This window comes from Mytilus edulis, chromosome 3, assembly GCF_963676685.1.
Source record: "Mytilus edulis chromosome 3, xbMytEdul2.2, whole genome shotgun sequence".
NCBI classification, from domain to species: domain Eukaryota; kingdom Metazoa; phylum Mollusca; class Bivalvia; order Mytilida; family Mytilidae; genus Mytilus; species Mytilus edulis.
Window position 1 is genome coordinate 96,194,595 of NC_092346.1, and position 16,889 is coordinate 96,211,483.

The window sequence follows — 16,889 nt, forward strand, 5'->3', positions numbered from 1 at the left end:
GAATTGAATATCAAAATGATTGAAGGCAAGTGTTGCAATGACAGAAAAGAATACTTTGGAATACATGATGAACCACACAGATATACGGTACTCATAATAAACATATTAAACTTTTTGAGTGATTTAGTTGTTTTGCTGTGTACGGTTTACATTGCCTGTAAATTGACATATCTGAGGAGAAATCTAATGTGGAAAGATAATTCAGCAACCCAAATAAGAAACCGAAAGTCTGCCATTACAGTTGTAATCATATGCGTCATTTTCTTAATGTCTGAAGCGCTGAACATAAGTGAGATGATGATATATTTTTTGTCTACAAGCGGCGCCAATGAGAGGCTTAACAGTTTACGCATTGAATTATACCAGTACAAATATTTAAGTATAATGATTGGATTTTCAATGAATTTTATAGTCTACCTGGTAATGAGTAAAGAGATGAGAGGAAAGGTGTTCAGAATTATGAAATGCTGGTAATCGATGTTGTATTACTCCAAATTTATTGACATACTTGAGCGTTACTAACCCGTTGAAGCTGTGACAAAACTTGTTCTGGTGAAAAGATTACGATACATTGGAAGCATGTCAAACAAAAACAATTTCAAAGCTTTGTTTAGAAATCTGTCTACAACATATTCACCTCAGGAAATCGAATCATCCGGAAGTTTCGGTTCCTTTTAAAATTGTTAAACGATGATGACTGATGTACCTATATTTTGACTATTATATTTATTGTGTCTGTTTATTTAACGCATCAATGTAAAAATATCGGAAATTGATGAGACTGTCATTAAAGTGAGAGGGTTAGCGCTATAGAACCAGGTTTAATCCACCATTTTCTACACTTGAAAATGCCTGTACCAAGTTAGGAATATGACAGTTTTTGTCCATTCGTTTTTGATGCGTTTTGTTATTTGATTTTGCCATGTGATTATGGACTTTCCCAATTGATCTTCCTCTAAGTTCAGTGTTTTTGTGATTTTACTTTTTTCCAAATCAGCTAAATATCATTATGTATTACCATAGGGAAGGAAGCAATACTATGTCAATAGGTGATGGTTTTATTTACAAAAATAAAATGTTAACGTTAGTGACGCAATCGTTTGATTCAATTTGATTGATTTAGGGATGTATGCTGGGCGGGCCGCTGTCAATTGGTGTCCGTTCATTAACATGAAAACGCTTTGACGTTTAGAATACACGGACATTTTTAAAGCACAGAATTCTTACCACGGACAAAATACCAATTGCGAGTTGTTAAATCAAAACATTATTTGTAAGAGAAGCAGTCCTTATGATGCGCCCGTAGTAATAGTCCGTAAGCATAACAAGTATTTTAGGCTGTGTGTTGACTATAGACAACTAATTAAAAAGACAATATGCGACGCAGTGTCAGACACTGCACGGAACATAGTTTAATTCAACTTTAGATTTATCCCAAGGTTATAGTTAACTATCAAGTAGTGATCGATGAAATAAGACTAAATTTCGTGTTGGAACTGGTGGTCTGTATAGTACATTAGCCAATGCCCAACGGACTTTCTAATAGCACGGCTACATTATTTGAAATATAATGGAAGCATGTTTCAATGAAACAAAAATGAAAATATTACAAATATATATAGATATTATTATCTTTTCTAAGACAGTAGAATTGGATTGTGATTGAATAGTTGACATGTATATATGGTATAAGTTTGTGACACAAAATGAATGTGGTGAAAAAACTGAAAAATTTGAAATTGATCATTTACCTTTTGTGACCCAATATCCAAATCAAAGTGGTGTCCAGGTGAATTTGAACATAATTTTATTACAGAGCTTCGATATATTTATAAACTTTAAAATGAAAGACATAATTTCACAAAACATGCGATTACAGTAAGTGCAATATATGTTGATCTTATTTTTTTGTATTATTTTTTTGTCAGATTTCTTGATTGACAACATATTTTTTACGTTTGGAAGACGTGTTTTTCAACAGACTGTTGGCATTCCAATGGGCACTTGCCGACTTGTTTCTTTATTATTATGAGGCTGACTTGATACAGGAACTTCTTTTAGAAGAAAGATAAGCAGTTATTATATAATATCCTTTAACTTTACTTTCCGCTATATAGATGATTTTTTTCACTAAATAATTAAAAATTTGGTGACTATGTTAAACGCATTTATCCCATCGAACTAGAGATACAGAATACAACAGATACAGTTAAGTTGACCTCGTATCTTGACTTACATCAAGAAATTGACAATGAGGGTCGGTTGAAAACAAAATTTTACGACAAAAGATATGATTTCAGCTTCCCAATTGTGAACTTTTCATTTCTTTGTAGCAACATGTCAGCAGCGCCTGCATACGGAGTATATATCTCCCAATTGATACGATTCCCGGGCTTGTATGATATATTATGAGTTCCTTGATAGAGGGTTACTGCTCACAAGGAAGCTATTAAACCAAGTTTTCCAAATGGTGAATCTGAAATCATCCCTTCGAAATTTTTACGGACGCCATCACAAATTTGTTGACGTTATGGAATAACCGTTTCACAGATGATTTCGGATAGGTTCCTTATCTCTTAACTACCATCCTCTTCCCTTTTCACGAATATGAATATGACCTACCAAATTAGACTATTTACCGGATTTGTAATAACATGATCAACACCACAGGTGCCACATTTGGAGCAGGATCTGCTTACCCTTCCGGTGCACCTGAGATCACCCCCAGTTTTTTGTGGGTTCGTGTTGCTGAGTCTTTAGTTTTCTATGTTGTGTATTGTGTTCTATTATTTGTTTGTTTGACTTTTTCTTTTTAAGCCATGGCGTTGTCAGTTTATTTTCGATCTAATAGTTTGACTGTCCTTCTGGCATGAAAAATATGAAACAATTCAAATTGAGAAATTAAACGGCCTAATTTATATCAAAACCATTTACGAAAAGCAAATATAACAAACCTGAACCAACTATATACAACCACTGATCTAAAGGTTCCTGACTCGAGACATGCGCATAAAGAATGTGGCGGGGTTAAACATGTTTGTGAGTGCTCAACACCCCCCCCCCCCTTTTTCCACCTGGGACAGAGGGTACCAGTACAACATAAGAATAACTATAAAAATCAGTTGAAAAAGGCTTAACTCATTAGATTGATACAAATACACAGAGTGGGCGTGGTCGGGTACTTGTGCATCTCAACATCAAACAGACACTAAGTACTGATCTGAGAGTACTCTCAGTTACTGACAGATATGTTCAATGATTTTTATAGTTTGTTCTTATGTTGAATTATTCTTCCACTGTCCCAGGTTAGAAGGAGGGTTTAGATCCCGCTTACATATTTAACCCCGCCACATTTTTTGTGAAGACTTGACTCATTGTCAATCACACCACATCTTCCTTTTCATATTATAACTAGCGATAACGAATGTTATATACGGGCTCGGTTTACAACATCACCTTAAAATGTAAGATTTGCTATTCCGCTTGAAATAAGTTTTCTACAGATAAAGCTAAACTTACAGACCAAATCTTTGAAAGAGTTTGGAAAAGATTTTTAGTCATGAATTTATGATAATGAAATGCATGATTTACGCTCATTATTACTAGGGATAGTAAGGAAATAATTATATACATTTAAAACAAAAGATTATCAGCATTAAGTTAGAGAGATTACTTTTCCATAAAAAAAATCACTTTAGATTGTTCAACTCGGACAAAAAATGAAAAGTACACATTAATTTTTAGATGATAAAAGTAAAGGTATTTTGGGATCATTTGGTCGATTAAACAGATAACCAATTTTAGGACATTTTACAAGTATGCTTTTCTTCAATCATAGGTCAAATATAGGAATTTTTTACTGTTTTTGTAAATTGTTAGATAGATAACCGAAATTCACTTCATAAGATGACGGTATGTGTTGTTGAGTTTATCAATTGAATGGAATTTATCGGATATTTATTGAGTGTAGCAGTAAACTGTGATTCGTAACAGTAAAGCGCAAGTCTGCTATTAAGGTGGCGTTATTGGTGCCCATATGAATACCTACAATTTGTCGATACCCGATCATAGATCAGACAAGCCGAACATTGATATTTTCTGATTGTCTGCTGTATCTTTAAATTTATGGCTATTTGTTTTTTTGTTTATTCCGGTATGTGCATCAAACATTTCATTAGTTTTCTCGTATGAATTGTCCTGTTTCGTCATATTGGGGCCTTTTCATACTCTTACTTTTTGATATAGATTTTGTTCGTTGTCGCAGGCTGTACGGTTGTAGTGTGCCCTTTGGTCGGGTTGTTGTCTCTTTGACACATTCCCCATTTCCATTCTCAAAGTTATTTTACAATCTTTTACGTCATTTGATTTCTCGCGGAAAGTTATTTTATAAGCAATCATGCTACATCTTTTTTTTTATACATGAAAAGCTTCGATATGACAAACATACTTGCAGGAATCCAATCTATGGTTGGTTCCTGATCTTTGGTAATCATGGCAGAATTCCGATTCTATGTCGGGTTAAAAAGACGTAATTCCATCCAAAACTCTTTGGCAGATTTGTTTAATTCCAAATCTATGGCAAGTTTTGTAATTTCCTCCCTCCTCTGGTTAAAAGGTCACATCTTCCTTTAAACCATCGGCCGATATCATCTTCGCTAGCCAAATGTTACGATCCACTTCCCTCCTTCGTAATCCTTGGCTAGCGAAGATGTCGGCATATTGTTATAGAGGGGAATTAAAGTGGAAAGTATTTCCCTGTGTTTTTGTTTGTAAAAAACTGTGAGCCCCGTTTTATTTTCTTTTTTTTTATTTACATTCTACAAATACAAACAATAAATCTATTTATCGGTCGTCCAACTGTCTATATTAATCTACTCAGCTATTAGTAAAACTCCATATCACGGCTTTGTGACGTCAAATACGTTGACCTGGGTTTAATAACTTTGACCCGGACATATCAGCGACGTCATAATGTTTGAACCGACGTTGATAAGTTTGACCCGAACTTATCAAGTCAACTTCCGGTTGCTGGTGAAACTAAGACAATACAAATACAGCCCGATAAATCGATTATCAGGTTATCGGCAAATTAATATTGTAAAATATCAGCTGCTCGACATAATATGAAGGCTTTTTGGTCTCGTTCGCTGCGCTTACTCGACAAAAAGCTTCATATTATGTCTCGCAGCTGATATTTTACGATATCAACATGAGGACAACCTGATAATCGGTACGAATGGTGTCCAAATCTATGGGTTCTTTCGGCGTTAGCGGCGGCGACGACGCAATATGGCGTTTTTTAATCATATGTTACGCAATTTCAAGATCTGTGTAAGATTTTAGGGAGCTACCATTTGATTTTTATGGGGGGCTAGGATGAAAAATTTTGTCCTGCATTTTATTTAGTTGTAATCTCTGTCCTGCCTTTTTATTTTTCACTCTATTCGGTCCTGCCTTTTTTTTTATTAGTTTATCCTGATTTTTTTTTACCTAAATTGACATCCTGCCTTTTTTTTTGCAAAGTGTCTCATCCTGCCTTTTTTTTTACTCAAAACTCCTGTCCTGCCTATTTTTTTCAAATTTCATCCAAGCCCCCCCCCCCCCCCCCCCCCCTAAAAATCAAATGGTAGCTCCCTTAGAGAAAACAAAAAACTGCCATATTCTGTATTCTGTATCTTCATTTTCTCTGCCAATATAGGCACACCTTCAGTACGAAGTAATAAATCCAATATAAATCCAATCACCAATAGAAATATAATACAGTCTGTACACAATAAAAGTATGTCAATATATTCCTTCGCCAATATCACATATCAAGTCTTATTCACGGAATTTAGAATATATTTACTTTTAATTAATAATAACTAAGTAACAGTCCACACACAACTACTACTTAGCTAAATTTGACTTTCTTAAGTTTTTCTGTCCAGTGTTTAGGAGCTTGTATCTTTGCATATGCAGATTATATATAAGTGTTCTAAAAGCAGGTTCAACATGCAAGCTAATAGAGCTACATAAATCACTAGTTTTGGTGCAAGCACAGAATTTTACAAGATAGTATTGGTTAATTATCACATGGATTAAGTTTATATCCAAACTAATGTTAAATAGTTCATTGCTCACGTATCTATTTTAAAAGCTTTTCTCTGTCCGGTTCAAGATGAATACAAGAGATAAGAAAATGTTCAATCGTTTCGTCTTCTTTATTGCAAATTTTGTAGGTGGCTGATACCTCACATTTGTTGAATTAGGCTCTATTTGATTGCAGTATGTAATTTCCTGTTGCAACTTTTGTTCTTATAGGTATTCTGTTGATGTCCCTGCAGTATGAAGTGCATGTTTGTTGTAAGGATTGGATGGATTGTTTTGATCTTATAGGCACATGCGATGCGTTGCAAGCTTGAATAACCCTCTGAATTTTCATTTATATTTTCTTTCCAGTAAGTATAAATTTTCCTTGTAATCAAATTTTTCCATTGAAATTTTCCAAGAGGGTAAGTAAGGAAATTCTGACAGTCTGGCAGATCATATTTTAGGCCCTTTATTTCTATGAACCAGTTTTTACGTGTTTTTAATTGCAGCTGTCTTTCTGCTACATTCAACTGATGTTTTGTTAGCTCTGGTGATATTTCCAAAAAGTGTTTTTAAAGCTTTAAGGTGGATTTCAGCTTCAATTGGTAACATTCCACTTAGTATGTATATAGCAGGGTCACAGCTGTGTTTTGAGATAAAGAGAGTATTAGTTTAACAATTTTCTTGTGGAATTGGTGGATTGTATCAAAAATGATGCCTGTCGGAAGTAGTATTTCCAAACCATAGGTTAATATAGGCATAACATATGTTTTTAACAGGGCTGCGGTTATAGCTGTTTCAGGATCTAATCCATTCCTCTCATGTAAGCCTGTGCCTATTAGGCTGTATAATGATCCTCTTGCCTTCTTTATGTTTTCATCAACAGTTAATTTTGCCGAGTTTTTCTGACACTTTTGTATACCAATATGTGAGGAGTGATCTACCAATGGCATATGGTTATTGTTTTTATGCCAAAAATTGTCCTCTATTTCAATCGATCTGGATGAGGTGTTTACAGCCTTTACAGGTAATATTACACTTTTTGTTGGTTGTAGAGTGTATCCCTCTCTCCTACTAAAATTGACAGCAATATTTACTAGCGTCTGAAGTTCTATTGGATACTTTGCTATTATAGCAACGTCATCAGCACATGTTGGAGCACAGCAGCTAAGATGCCTATGTGTCCACCCATTCCTGTGTCACATAAAAGGTTTAGTAGAGGGTTTACATACAACTTGTACAGATCAGCACTAATGGTACCACCTTGGCGTACACCCTGTTCTATTTCAAAGACTACTGAAGTTTTATTTCTCCATTTTATACAAGATGTTGCATTTTTGTAGAGCCTATCTATCAATATTATGGATTGATCAGAGATTCCTGTTTGATATAATCTCCTTGTAAGATTTGAATGTACGACCACATCAAATGCCGAGTTAACCATCAAGTAAAGCTATGTATGTTGGTAATTTGAGATCTTTACTTTCACGCTCAAACTCTTCAATAATTAATTCACATAACAGAGGGGTGATGTTATCAGTAAATCCTCTTTGTAATGGATTTTTTTTCTCCAGGATGATAGGGTTTTCCCGTAATTTAATTATCTTTTCAATTATTTTGGAGTATATAGGTCTGACTGTTATTCCTCTATAGTTTTTCGCATATCTTACATCACCCTTATTCTTGAATACAGGAAATAGTGTACTAATTTTCAGAATGTCAGATATACAGCCTAGTTCAAAAGATCCGTTGATAAGTAATTGTAAATAATGTTGCAATTGTTTACCACCATGTATGATATTTTCAGCGTTTACACCAAAGAAGTCGGCAGCAGTTTATTCCTGTTTAGACATGATATTGCTTTTGAAATCTCTTCTTCTGTAATAGGGTTATGCTTGAAACGATCTTTACATATGTCAATTATAATTTTAGCTTATTTTCAATAAGATCTAGATATTAAGTGTCATAATTTTGATTTCAAGTGTTCTTTTTTGAAAGCTTATGAAAGTGTGAACGCCAGCCTTCAATGCGGATATTATCGTTGTGATAGGTATTATCATCTACATGTAATTGATCTATAAATCTAGATAATTTTCCTCTTTGACTTTTTATAATTTTATAAAACATGTTTCTGTCTGAGGTTCTGGCATTAATTAGTTTTTGACGTTCATTTATTCTACGTTTAGATTTGATTTATTTGGCGTTTGTAACGTCCATCGATTTGGATTCCGCCATAGATCTAAGTCCTACATATTTATCTCAGATCTGTACTGGTGTTGTTGTGGGGATGTACAAGGAAACGTATGGTTGGTCAGTGAACTTGGTTTTATGGCTAGTCAAACCTCTCGCTTTTATGGCAATGCTTAAAAAATAATATTGAATGTTTTTATGAGATAAAAATGTGTCACATTTCTCAGATATTTGATCAAATAATTCGTATGTCTTCAATTAATGAATAAATTATCATTGGGTGATACCAGAGACATATAATACAATATGTATTATATGTCTCTGGTGATACGGAGGTGAAAACCGTCATATTAATAATATTTAATGTCCGTTAAACATATAAATGTGTTCTTGCTATATTGGTAGTTAGTGATTGTATCGGGAGATAACTCTTTACTTCCGCCAAATTTTGAAAATGGCCTTTCGAAAAAATAAGATTAAAAGTGATAGTTGTAAAGATTTAATATTAGACGGCGGGATCCAGTCGCACACTAGATGTATATTGGTCAAGGAATACTTGAAATATATTTTATACGAACGACAACAAATCCCTGTCCCATACGAACAAGTTAAACAAGGGTTGAAAATAATGGAAGACCAACAACACAATGTCAATGATATTAAAACAAGACCGGATCAGGTGTTTATTTTCATATTTATGACTATTGAATGACGACATAAATCACAGATGTGAACTCTTGGACTTGTCATTGATTTGAATGTTTTGATCTCGGTCCATAGATTTAGGGATCAATCAAATAATAAGATTGAGGATGTTATTTTCAGTGCCAGTGGGCAATTTAAATATTAAAAACACAATACACCTTATCGCTATTCCAACTGACCTGAGAATCTGTCTTGCTTGAACTATCAATGTCATACTACAATCACTTTTCCATTTTGGTTTTTATTGACCTATTATGTTATGGTATACCCTTGTCCGTCCATCTGTCCGTCGTCCACATGTCAGTCATTAACTTAAAAACTCTTTAACCAATTTGTATAGAACTTTGGTCAATTGTTTTTATCTATTGAACTGAGTGCCCTTTTGGTTTTTTTTTTATAAATTTTAGATGTTGCGTTTCGGACAACACATGACAGATTAGAAAACTTAAGGATTAAAAATTACACAACTGATTTCCAGTAATTTTAGACAATTAGCGATAAGGTGAAAACAACGTTGATTAAGCTCTAATTGAGGTTTTGAACCTACAGACATTCACATACATGTCAAGTGACATGATATTCGCGTGTAATACACGCTTTTTCAACGGTTTACACGCGAGGATTTTGTCACATGGCCTGTACAAGCTTTTCACCACTTTACACGCAATTACACGCTTTTTTGTTCTTTTCATATTTTGGTCGTTAGTGATATCGCTATTCTCTGTTTTTTTCCTTATTTGGCGATAAATACAGAAAAATTCGAAGTAATAGTTTGGCTGCCACATTGTTTATTTTTCTTTATGACAAACAGTAAAAGGTAAGTAGTTTGTGATTAGTTTTAACGATTTTGTGACTCTCTTAAATTCACTTTATAGGGGTAATGTGCACAGAAAGAGGTCACTTTCAGGGCCTGTACCGTCGTCTAAAGTGCCGATTGTTAAGCCAAAACTATGTGTACGGCAAGATTCAAGATTTATAAATTATGTTTTTGAGTTCGAGTTTAAATGATCAAGTGACAAGTAACTGAGTAACGCATAATTTGTGCATTCTATGTTGCAATGATAAAAAAACAATACATGTGAGAGGAGAAATACAATGTAGCTATTTGAATAAGCATTTAACATGTTTATCTAATGGAAATCAAATTTATAAAACATTTTTCTTTTTCAATTTCAGTTTCAGTTTCAAATCTAGCCAACACGGCAACAGATTTCTACTGGCCATGGGGATAAAAATATCACAGAACTGTTGGATCAGCTCTCATAGTACCAACTTTCTTTTGAAGAACTACTCAGTTTTAACTAGGCAATAGCAGTGGGAGCAATGGCAGAGATAATAGATGACATTTTGCATTGCCAAAAAAACCCAAACATTATGACATTCTTTCAAATATTCAGTCAAATATCAATTCCTACTGTGGGAGAGCCTTTTCAATTATAAAGAAATTGACACTGAATTCTGATCAGAACTTGACTATGTTACATTTGTATGGTGTGCTGTTATCAAATAAATGCAACTAAACTTGAAACTGGCAGTTGTTTGAATATGTGCCTAGAGGGGGTGCTTTAAAAGCAACATAACAGACCAGTGTTTAATACAATAAAAGTTCACAGTAGAATATATATTGTTTTTTATATTCACAACATTACCACATTCATATTAACAAGTCCGCATCTACGTCACGCATTTTCATACGCTTTTTGACATATCATGTCATGTCATGACATGATTTCCCATTGTCAGAGGTTGACATGTATGGACATGCATGTTAACCCTCTTGCTGTTGCAAAGACACATGTTTAACGCTATGTTTAATTAACGCAAGCTTTAAATAGTCATTGATGTACTTGTATCTCCTTAGAATAAATACACAAAAATACTAAACATTTTCTGATTGTGACCCCATTGTAAAAGGGAGTATTTTTAAGACATTAAAAAATCACCAATAAGACCATGAAGACTAAGTACATGTTGGCTCTGCCTGATTTTTACACGGAGCTGTACTTCAAAGTTATGTCCCTTTATAATTTCAAATTTTTCGTTTCCACACCTTTACTTAAGTTTTGCTCATCCAAATTTTATGAAATTTATGCACATTGCTCAGAACCACAACAATGAAACAGAGTTTTAATATGGGTTGTTATTTAACTTGGAAAATTGTAAAGCTTGAGCGTGGGTATTCATGTCCTCTGACACATTCTTCTTTAAAAAAATTAAACCAGGAGCAACTTTAGAAAATTCTATAATGAAAAGAAGATGTTAAATGGATTTTTGGTGGAAGAAGACTTCAAGTCTTCTGAAGGCCTATGATGCCGACTTTAAAATCATTGAACCTCTGTATGCATTCGTTTCTGTGTATTACAATTTCATAACAACTTCTGATTCCTGACACCGATTTTTACACATGATTAAGTATCTGAATCATTTAATCTGTAAATATGTACCCTTTTATTTATGTAAATTATTAGATTTCATCTCATCTACAATGTACATGAACATTATTTGTTTACTTGTAACCGGATGTTTTTACTGTAGATATTTGTAGTACGCATGCGTGAATTTGGTATCAGGACAACTCGCCCTGTTTACATTTTCACCCTTCGTCAGTTCGTCCTGAGTTCTTTCGCTCGTAAAGTACGTTCGCCATGTGTTCATTCTCTTTACTCTTATCAAGGACGTTTTATAATACGTCTTTGCATATATTAAAAAATATTAATATTAAGGGTATCATTAAAAAATTCTAAAACATGATTTAGTGAAAATCATCTGTTCCTGATTTTGTTCCCAAGGTAGGACAATCGTGTTCAGCCAATCAAATTCTGCGTTTTTCATGATCAATTAATCAGCCAATCAAAAACGTATTCACTGAAGATTATAGATTTTGAATTTGTGTTGTTTTCATCTAGTTGTAAAATCGTGAATATGTCATGTGAATTTTCATCTGCAAGCAGGTTCTTACACAGCTTAAGGATAAAAGCATGGCTGATTGACAAAATTCAATGATGCAGTACTACCATAAAGATAATAAATAGTTTTTTTTCACTAATATATTGACATAATACTTGTTGTAACATATTTTATTTTTGTATTCAATTAAATTATTTAAAGGACAATGTACTATTCTTATTTCACAAAGACCAACAAGCAGGTTGGGACCCCCCCCCCCTGAGTGATGTCCCTTATATGAGGGACTGTACCTAAAACAAGGGGTCATTTTACTGTTGAAAAAAAAGAAAGAAAATTTTTAAGATTTTAACTCAAAAGTGGGAAAATTCATTATATTTTGAACAACTTTTCTAAATGAGGGGTCAAATTAATAAAGAAGATATAAGTTTAGAAACATCACAAAATTCTTTTGACATGTTTTGACCATTTAATACTTGATAGATGCATAGTTATTGGGGAAAAGTTTCATCAAATAATATGAATATAAAGTTGCTCATTTTTTTACAGTGGGTTGTAATGTTCTTCCAATGAGGGTTATCCCTCATTTGGAGTGTTGTTCCCAACCTGTTAAAGGTCCATCTTTGTGATTAATTCAAAATTGGAAATTTCAACAAGCATCTAATATTCTTACACAAGAAAATAAACCCTGGTCTGCTAGCTACATGTTCATCTTCTACCGATTTAATAACTAGAATCATGCAAACAGACTTAAGAAAAAGGCATGTAAGTTCATCATACAAATATGACACTTTTTCTAGACAATCCAGATAGTGCAAAATACTTTGCTAAAAATTGTAACCTTTAAAATTGTTGTTGCGCACTAAAACCCCCCTTGGGAACTTTCAAAAGTTGGCGGGTATAAACAAGTCTTACTTTTTTTATGCCCCATGTATGGGCATTATGTTTTCTGGTCTGTCCGTCCGTCCTGCTTTAGGTTAAAGTTTATGGTCGAGGTAGTTTTTGATGAAGTTGAAATCCAATCAACTTGAAACTTAGTACACATGTGTTCCTTATGATATGATCTTTCTAATTTTACTGCCAAATTAAATATTTTACCTCATTTTCACAGTCCACTGAACATAGAAAATGATAGTACGGATGGGACATCCATGTACTTATGAATGACACATTCTTGTTTGAAGAAAAAAAAATACATCATAATGATAATAGAACAAAGCAGGCTGGGTAAGTGGGGCTGCTTTTATGGTAATTCAAGTTACCTTTTATTCACCTTCTTTCTCCTCAGAGCTATCAGCTCTTTAATTTTTTGCACCTGCTGGTGGATCATCAGGCCAAAACAATTTTTTTTGTGCCTCATAAGGTTTGGCAATCAATGAATATTAATGGAACAATAAAGTTTAGTATCAAAAGCAAACTTGTGACCTAAGAGGTAAATTTGTGATTCTTTGTCAAGACAAGACACATAAAACACATCATTAATCATAGCTGGTCAATTATTATGTCAATCATATCAACCCGGATGATGGACATCACCTATTTGTAATTTACATTCTCTGACTTGAATTATATATACTATTGTAAAAGAATGAAATTCTAAGAAATAATTTTTAAACTTATATTTTGATTATTTCAGAAACCACCTGTGAGAAGGTCATTGGTGTCCAAAATGGAATTAAGGAAGATTACCAAGCTGGTCAAAGGTTTAGAAGAACTGTTTGAAAAACTTGCTGAAAATTTTGAGATTTGTCCAGAAGTACGCCAAGTGCTTTTCCTCCTAGGTGGCACCACAGTAAGTCCGAAGGAGTGTTACCTGATTACCTTACCACCATATCACCCAGAATCTAACAACTTATCCTCTAAATTCTGTATAAGATACCTAATGAGGGAATTAATTATGCAAGATTTTGTAGGAAAGCTTAAAGATGTACGTACAACTAATGCTATAGTCATGTTAAATGCACCTGCAGACAGTGGAATAAAATGGTTTTTACCTAAACCTAATTTTAAAATGCCATCCAGGGGAACACAATTTTCCTTAAATCTAATTTCCAATCCAAACAGTGATGTGTTCACACATGATTTAACTCATGAAGAAAATGAAATAGAAATTTCTGGAATCGAACCATTTGATGTCTCAGGATTAGATGCTTCTTTAGAAGAAGAAATGATGAAATTATTTATTTCCAGTGATCTCACAGAAAAAGATGTATATTTACACTCAGAAAAACATGGACATATACACACAGGAAAACATCTACATGTATTAGCCAGTGTAGACAAGGCTAGAAGATTGTCAAGGAGAAGTTTCTGTTTGAACAATGATGATGATACTGTTGTAGAAAAGAAAAAATCTTCTGCTAATTTAGAAGACAAGCTTAGCAATTTATCTTCAGAATATAATAATAATATTAGTTCATATTCTGAAGAGGACACGATTCTTCAGAAAACAATTGATGATAGTAAGATATTGAATGATCCGGGTGCTTCCTGTATTTGGTTTCAGGCTCCATGCATGTTCAAAGGCTATAAAGACAAAACTTCAACACAACCAAATGGTTTAATGTGAAACTCCTTTGTTCTATCATGTCTATAATCATCAAGTTATATGTGATAAGTTTTGTATAATGAGTATAATACATCATCAGTGAATGAAAACCCACAATGTCAGAAGATCATGTTAGATGTAAAAGTACTCTTGCCTTTCTTTTCATAATGATTATGAGAATGTATTTTAAAAGATAGAAATGATTAATGTATATGCGTTATATTGAAAAGAAATGATATTTTGTATTTCTGTAACTTCACTCTTGTGTTGTTCTCCACCTAATGCAGTTCCTTCAAAATTAATGTTCAACTGGTCAGAAATTTAAACAACTGCTAAAGAAAACCCAAGTCAATTTATCAAAGTAAAAGTTGATAAAATAAAGCATATGTAACTACAATCATATCAGACTTTAAATTTTACTTCATTAATGCTATAAAGGAAATGTTACAAAAAATGTTAACACATATTGTTATATAAGAGTCATGAGGATAAGATGAGAGGTACATATGTATATGATGTTATTATTTTTGAATTGCTAAAAAATGTCAAAATTTAAGTTTTTGAGTTATGTTTTCTAAACATTGTTTTTCTATGCATCCTGTAATGCTTCCTTTAAATGAATATCTGAAATACTTTGTAAAATATACTTTAAGCTTAAGGTACAAATGTAGACCGTGTGTCTTTTAATTTCCTAACAACATACACTATATTGTAATTTAACATATATTTTACTGGATATTCATTTTGTAACATGTTTTAATTCAAACTGATGAACATAGAAAAAAATAAATGGGGATGATGACCCAGCTTGCATATAAAGTTATGAATGGACATAAATCAAGAACAATAAAAGTGACACTATACAAAGGACAATACAATAAGGCCCGTTTTTGGCCCCCTATTTTCTCATTTTTCTAATTCTGTTTTGGAAAGCTACCTGTCTCATCAAAATATTCCCTTAGGTTTGAAGTTTGTTTGGATGAACTTCAAAACCATTAATTTCAGAAAATGGGTGAGGTGAGGGGGGTAAAAAAGCACCAAAAACACAAAAAGAAGGAAAAATTAGGATTTTTGGTCACTGCTTCTTAAAATTTAATAGGGTGCGCCTACAAGACTCAGAGAACATTACGGCAATTTAGACAGCAAAAACAGTGCTAATTACATTGGAATAAAAAAAATCCTGGGTCAAGTTGGCGCAGGCACTTAAAATTAAAAATTTGTTGTACGAAACACCTGCAAAGTGATTAATAATTACAATATTTGAATAAAACAGAAACTTTGACCTCCTCACCTCATCCAGTTGCTAAAATAAGTAGTTTTGAAGTTCATCCAAACAAACTTCAAGCATCAGAGAATATTTTAACATAATAAGTAGCTTTCCAAATCAGAATTTGAAAAATGAAAAAAAAGGGGTAGGGGGCAAAAAAGGGCCTTATCGTACCTTGTCCTTTGCACCTGATCTGTGTTTTGTGGTTACATGTAAATGTACAAGCATTTTGTTTAAGTTTCATAACATTTGGGAGAGGCAATCTGTAAGTCAAAGAAGGAAAACAAAAAAATTCAGCAATTTTTCCATTTGTAAAGGGGAATTACTCTAGAACGGAAAAAGTGATCTAACCAAAAATCACACTTGATCTGTGTTTCATGGTTATTACTACAATGCACATTTTGTTAAGTTTCAAAACATTTGGTTGAGGCAAACTCCAAGACTAGAATCACAAAAATATTATTGAAATAAAAAGAAGAAAAATTGCTAAACAAAATTGCTCCTTAACTTTTGTTTAAATATTAGATATGGTATATTATTTCAATGTTCAGTGTATTTGAATGATAAGATATTACCTAAAAACAATCGTAATTATACTGACCTCTTGATCCGATCAGAAACCATGCTCTTTCACTTTCGCTTGTGTAATCCGAAACTAAAAGCTAAACAAAAGACGGTCAAAGTTCTGTTTTCTTTTTCATTGTAAAGTAAAGTAATGTATACATGTAGTAGACAGCTATTACTCTGTAAATTGTAACTAACACGTAATACCATGTAGATTTATAAAAAGTTTGCCAATGAAATCCCCTGGTTTTATTGGTAATTAACAATACAGGGAAGAACCTTAATGCCATTGTTGTAACATTAAGGGGCCTTGTTAACAACTATTAGTGAAATAAAGTATCTGAAGTTGAAAAAAAAAGAAAGAAGCTAACTCCAAGTTAGAGAACTGATACCCATTCCAGACATACAGACATAATTACAGATGTACAGACAAACCAGGGTAAAACTTAATGCTCCCTCTGTTACAGCAAGAGCATAAAAAGAAAAAGGAATTAGTATTAAAGCTTAGTTTGATAATTTTTCAAAAATTACTATCTCTCGCCTTTCAAATGACTCATTTGTGTAGTGTTTAATGAGTCCTGAGGCTACCAAAGAAACTAAATAACATGGATTCATTTAATACAGTATAACAATTGCAAC

The 16,889-nt window shown here is 33.2% G+C and overlaps 1 protein-coding gene across 1 annotated transcript; it reads left to right on the forward strand.

The window, feature by feature from the left end:
• The first annotated feature begins 8,698 nt into the window (after nt 1-8,698).
• LOC139517854 (uncharacterized) lies at nt 8,699-15,481 on the forward strand. Its single transcript, XM_071309321.1, has 2 exons — nt 8,699-8,941; nt 13,508-15,481. The coding sequence occupies exons 1-2, from the start codon at nt 8,717-8,719 to the stop codon at nt 14,438-14,440; spliced, it is 1,158 nt and encodes a 385-aa protein (XP_071165422.1). The 5' UTR covers nt 8,699-8,716; the 3' UTR covers nt 14,441-15,481.
• The last annotated feature ends 1,408 nt before the right edge of the window (nt 15,482-16,889 follow it).

Coding starts and splice junctions, on each gene's coding strand:
- LOC139517854 (XM_071309321.1), top strand. CDS start 8,717: ATGGCCTTTCGAAAAAATAAGATTAAAAGTGATAGTTGTAAAGATTTA. Junction 8,942..13,507: donor TTAAAACAAGACCGGATCAG/GTGTTTATTTTC, acceptor TGATTATTTCAG/AAACCACCTGTGAGAAGGTC.